Below are 6,000 nucleotides of genomic sequence, written 5' to 3' on the forward strand. Positions count from 1 at the left end.
ACTACATATGGCAATTTTAAATCTGATTGTTTTTTATGACAGTAAATAAATAATTGGCTATATACTATTATGAAACACGAAAATCAAAATACATGTTATTTCATCCCATCCTCAAAATCATATCATAATAACCATACAAACAAATAAATTAGTTTTTCTTTGTAAAAAAAAATAGTTTTTCATTGCAACTTTATAAAATGAATAATTTAAACAACACAACCACAACAACGTACATCAAACATGCATTTTTATAATATAAATCATAATCAATAGTAAATATTTTTATTTGAAAGAAAGTCAATAGTAAATTTTTTTTTGAAATAAATAAATATTATAATTACTTCATTGTCACATCCCATTTATAAAAAAAATAAATAGCAATGAAATTTCTCTATCTTACTCAATAATACCTGGAAAAAAAATATCTACATGCTAGAGTCAATATATAAGTACCGATTGATTTCCTTAAAAAAAAAGTACCGATTGATTTGTCCCTGCATCATCAAGTAATTCACCAATCCACTGTCTACCATGTATACGAGTAAATAAGCAATTACTCCCCGAAATTGTAAGTTTCATCAATTACCCTACATTAACAAAAATTCAATTACATCCGAAATTGTCAAACGTTAGTCGATTTGCTCCGTTAGTCAACATGATGTGGCATTTGACTGTCTATGTAGCATTGCCATGTGTCTGACGTGTCATGCAACGTCATAAGTGGTAAAAAAAATTCCAGTTTTTTATTTTGTTTTGAAAAAAAACTGGATTTTTTTTAAGGTTATAAGCAAATATCCCCTGAAAATTTGCATTTATGTACAAAATGCCCCATGAAATTGAAAATATTCAAGCAAATTGGTCCCTGTGACAATTATTCTTCTATTTCCTATGACGTACATCAATAGTGAATCCTTGTTTGTTGACCCTCGTACAGTAGGAAGTCAAGAATCACCGTTTTTAATGCATGTGTATAATAAGCTGATATACTTGTTTGAACTTTGAAGAAAAAAAAAACTTCAATTTTAAACAAGACCAAAAAAGAGGAAACACTATATTTTACATTCTATATTTACTGACTGTTACTACTAAAAGTTGTATAAATAAAAAAATAAAACTAAAGAAGAAAATAAAGATAAATAAACTTTCAGCACAAGGTTGCTAAAATTTGTTGAAGGCATGTAAAGAAAAGTTGATACTTTAGTAAAGATGAAGAGGAAGGGTGTGAGTTTAAGGAGCATCTGGTTTTCTTCAATTGTTCAGTATGCAATTTTTGACAATTTTGCAAACTGCCTAATTTCTCACACAGTAAGCATGTTGGATGAAAATCACAGAGGAATTTGTATCTCTTGTTGGATAAAGATGTAATTTTACCCTGCATGAATAGTAGTATTAAAGAAAACCACAATGATGCATGTCATCCTATGAAGTCCCAATACAATATACGATACGGATACGATACTGCACCGATACGCCGATACGGAAAAATTTAAAAAATCAAGGTACGATACGGCTGGGATACGTTAATAAAAAAAAATTATAATTAAATGTACAATATAATTATGGCTAAAGTGCAACTTTGGCCCCCTATCTTTCAAAAAGTTGCGATTTTGGCCCCCTAAGTTTGAAAACTACAATTTTGGTCCCCTATGTTTTAGCCCCTTTGCATATTTGGTCCTTTTGGTCAATTTTGACCAAGTCAACGCATACGTGGCATGCCACATGTGTAATTAATTAATTAAAAAAATAAAATATCGAAAAAATCAATTTTTAATTTAAATAAATGAAAAAAATAATAAAAAAAATTAAAAAATTCTGGAAAAATGAAAAATAATAAAAAAAATAAAAAAATTCTGGAAAAATGAAAAATAATAAAAAAAATATTAAAAAATTTTGAATAAATGAAAAATAATGAAAAAATAAAAAAATTTAAAAAACGAAAAAATATTACAAAAAATGAAATAAATTGTTGAAAAATAAAAATATTAATAAAAATGATTAAAAAAACGAAAAAAATTTCACAAAAATTCATGGACAATTCCAAGAATCACTTATCCGAAAAAGTAATGTCATGGAAACATTCATTTCCCTAAAGAAGAAATATGTACCAAATTTGTGGCCAAATTGTATTCTCGTCGGTGTGTTTGTGTATACTTTTTTCGTTTCCTTGCGCCTTTAGAATGTCAAATTTTCAACATTAGAAAATTCTGTAAAAGATTCTGGAAAAAATTTGAAAAAAAATTTTCGAAAAAAATTCTGAAAAAAATAATGTCAAATTTTCCAGATTTTTTAAAAAAATTTCCGTATTTTTTCGATTTTTTTAAAAAATCTGGAAAATTTGACATTATTTTTTTCGAATTTTTTCATTAAATTGAACTTTCAATTTGGATCCAAGTGTATGCCTTTAGCTGGTATGGAAATAGGCCATTCTCCTTTTACCTTTGTTCCAATTGCTGAAATTTGTGGTGGTTCTCATGATCTTGACTACTTAGTTGGTGAGTTTATGTTCATTTATACAACAGTTATACCATCAAACAGTTATGAATCAATTTGTAATTTCATTGGTTATTTTCACTTAACTTTATTTATTGATCAATTTTTTTTAGATGTCATTGGGATGTCGACGGGTGTTGGTACTGAAAGGACGTATGACAGGAATGGAACAAGCACCAATTTGAATGTCCTTGCTATTGAATAGGATGGGTATGGTTCTTGACACCAAATAAATATTTAATCTTTTCATGGTTCTTAAACAATTCTTATAATTCAGGAACAAGCTTCAATGCACTTTGTTTGGCTCCTATGTTGATGATCTAAACACATATTTGGCTGCTGGAGGTACTGCTAATACTGTTATGGCTATTCAGTTGGTGAAGGTGAAAACCTTCCAAGGTATTTTTCATCCTCTCAAAGCTATGTAAAGTGCATTGAATCAGTTTTGAATTTATACAAAAATTATAACAAATAGAATATGATTTATGGCTAATTTTTAATTGTATATCTGAAGTCATAGATATGAATTTTGTAGACAATATACACATCCAAAACTGCATCAGTTGTACGAGGGTGGTTTTCAATCCAATTTGTGCAGAAGCTACTGCCCATATGAATAGGTAGTTTTTCGTTATACTTGGATTGTTTAAATTCACAAATTTATCTGCTAATTAAGTTATCATTAGTTTTAATATTGTCATATATTTCTTTTAGGATGGTTTACAACATTGAAACTCCATCACCATATGCACTTACTCAAATCCCTGCTCAACCAACTGTTGCTCCTTTAGAGGAATTTCTCTGTAACACTCAAAGGAGACATCAAGGCTACCATCTTTAGCCACAAGTCTTGGGTAGCATGAGAAATTCTATTTGTTTTTATCCATCGTTATATACAGCATAGGCCGAGTACTCCTTTAAAATCATGCAATTTGGTTTTAGATGACTGAGGGAGGAAACTGGAAGTTAGGGAAATTATATGGCTTTCTTTCATCTATGATAAATAATATATGAATAATAGATGGTCTCTATTAGTTAATTAATTCTTTACTTCTACAACTTTCTAATTCCTCTACTAACATGAGTCTACCGTCATATCTTACGTTATTGTATAAGGTTAACTAACTAAATATTTTGCCACTTTTTACTTATCAATTTATGCATCACGGGATGCTATAAAGTATTTGATTTAAATTTCTATTAAATGTCCAAAGTTTCATATTCCTTTAAAACATCGAGTTACATGTGTTTCATTTAAGTTTCTATTTAATTAAGTCTAAAATTTCATATTCCTCAAAAAGCATGGGAGGCTGTAAGTATTTGATTTAAGCCACAATAAATCTTTTCTAGCCCGTGCGTTGCACGGGTGGAAATGCTAGTATATTAACAAACACAAGAAACCAGTCATAGACTCGTAATATATCCCAAAAAGAGTACAATCAGTGCCATACTGTATCCAAAAGGAACATTGTTAGTGCTATACTATATCGATCCAAAAAAGAAGCACTATATCCAAAAAAGAACACATCAGCACTCAAAAGTTAAGTTATTTTAGTTAACATTAAGTCTCAATCTTCCTTAAAAAAAAAATTTAATTGTCTCAATCCCCTCTCCTCTATTCCCATCATCAAGATACAAATCAAATTCCAAATCTGGTTCATCCAAAGACAACTCTGCTAACTCAATTCCTACACCATCAATCGGTTGATACGCATCTCCACTAATGTCCCACATTCCAGAAATCAAAATAATATAAAAAACACAAGTATCCGTGCGTATCGGACCACACAGATGTATCCTTCGCGTATCCGGGACGTATTGGAAAAGTATCGGATAATTATTATTTTAAAAAATAAAATTTAATCTTCGGATATTTTCCTGATACGTATCGGGCAGATATCGGTGCAGGATACGCAGGGGATACGATACGTCATTCATTTTGAAGTATCGGACATATGTCATCTAACATAACCACCATCAATAGTGAATTTTCTTAACGCTGCTCCTTGTATTATTTACTATTGTGTAAGGGTAAAAAAAATAAGGATTCATTAATGATGCGTGTCAAAGGGAGCAGAAGAATAATAATTTTGTCACAAGGACCAATTTACTTGGTTATTATCAATTTTAGGGGGCATTTTGCACATAAGTGCAAAATTTTAAGAGGGTATTTGCTCATAAGTTTAAAAAAAATCCAGTTTTTTTTTTTTTTTTTAAAAATTGAATTTTTTTACCTCCTGTGACGTGGCATGACACGTCAGTCACGTGGCAATGCCATGCACATAGTCAAATTCCACATCATGTTGACTAACGGATGAAATTGACGGAGGGGGCAAATTGACTAACGTTTGACAATTTCGGAAGGATAATTGAAGTTTTGTTAATGTCATGGGTAATTGACAATACTTACAATTTCAGGGGGGTAATTGTCTATTTACTCATTGTTTTTGACCAATAAGAAGAGAAAAAAAACATGGATGTCACCAAATTTATCATTAAATAGATGTCCAAACATTCATGCAACTTTGTAATTTTTTTCGTTTTTTGGACGTCAGCTCTCTTTTTTTACCAAAAAAAGAAATTTATATTATCATTAAAAAAGAACATAAATGTCATTGAAAAATGATTTTATTTCATTTTATTTTATGCTTTTCTGGTCAAGTAGTCGAGTGGCTGAAACTCGGGGTTCAAACCCCGATCCCAGCATATAATATGCAATATCCTAACAAAATAAGCTAAACTCATGAAGATTTATTTATTTAAGCTATATAAACAATAATTAATCAATAAATGATGCCTTAGCCATAAAAAAATATACATAAACAAACGGTGTATTTTGTGACTAAAAATTTACAATTTTAAGATGAATAAATACGATGTTAAGAGTTTGAACTACAACTTACTAGTTGAGTTTACCGAGACAAATAAAGCAGGTCTTATGAAAAGTAAAATAAAAATATAAAATTACATTGTAAAAAAAAAAGAAAAAGAAGGCGCTCTTTGAAATTCCCAATTGTTCAGTTGTTCCCCATTCAAACCTTTGAACCACCACTTCTCTCTTCTATACCACTTTCAAAGGTTATCCGCTTTTCCCGGAACTACTCGATCCGTTTCTTCACATGGTAATTTCTGAAACTTAAAGTCTCTGTAAGATATTTTCTATTATATTATGCATTTCGTGAATAGTTTTCTGATTTTGATTACTTGAAACGAGCTTAGTTGTTCTTGTCTTTTAGTTTTCCTTCCATTTATATATGCTTATGCTTTATACTTATTTAGCATTTTTGCTTTATACAGTTACAGAAGTTTTTTTTTTTAATTTTTTAATTTTAATAAAAAAATACACATGACGCATAAACTAATACAAAGCATACTTTTTTACTTTGTATCTCATACTTTCAGTTGATTTATTTGATTTCTTAGTTAATCTAAAAAAAATTAAATAAATTCATATGAGTGCATGACATTTTTTTTATTTGTGGTGTTAACCCTCCAGTTCTCACTTCTCAG

At 29.6% G+C, this 6,000-nt stretch overlaps 1 protein-coding gene and 1 long non-coding RNA gene across 3 annotated transcripts in view; both read left to right on the top strand.

Moving 5' to 3' along the window:
* Positions 1–2,367: 2,367 nt before the first annotated feature.
* On the top strand, positions 2,368–3,549 carry LOC146930312 (uncharacterized). 2 transcript variants are annotated; one of them, XR_015008325.1, is made up of 5 exons: positions 2,368–2,492; positions 2,604–2,700; positions 2,768–2,889; positions 3,026–3,110; positions 3,205–3,549. It is a non-coding gene; the product is annotated as an uncharacterized LOC146930312 (long non-coding RNA). The 2 variants fall into 2 exon arrangements; XR_015008326.1 differs by lacking the exons at positions 2,368–2,492; positions 2,604–2,700 and having other exon boundaries at positions 2,758–2,889; positions 3,005–3,110.
* A 1,971-nt stretch (positions 3,550–5,520) lies between these two features.
* LOC146930313 (F-box/FBD/LRR-repeat protein At1g13570-like) overlaps positions 5,521–6,000 on the top strand; it is a 3,392-nt gene continuing 2,912 nt past the window's right edge. The window contains exon 1 of the mRNA XM_085701883.1: positions 5,521–5,612. Coding sequence (XP_085558009.1) covers positions 5,610–5,612 — 3 coding nt within the window. The 5' untranslated portion in view covers positions 5,521–5,609. The remainder of the gene's footprint in view (positions 5,613–6,000) is intronic.

The sequence above is a fragment of the Medicago sativa genome, chromosome 4 (assembly GCF_051527215.1).
Source record: "Medicago sativa cultivar Bolivia chromosome 4, Bolivia_mono, whole genome shotgun sequence".
In the NCBI taxonomy this organism is placed as follows: Eukaryota; Viridiplantae; Streptophyta; class Magnoliopsida; order Fabales; family Fabaceae; genus Medicago; species Medicago sativa.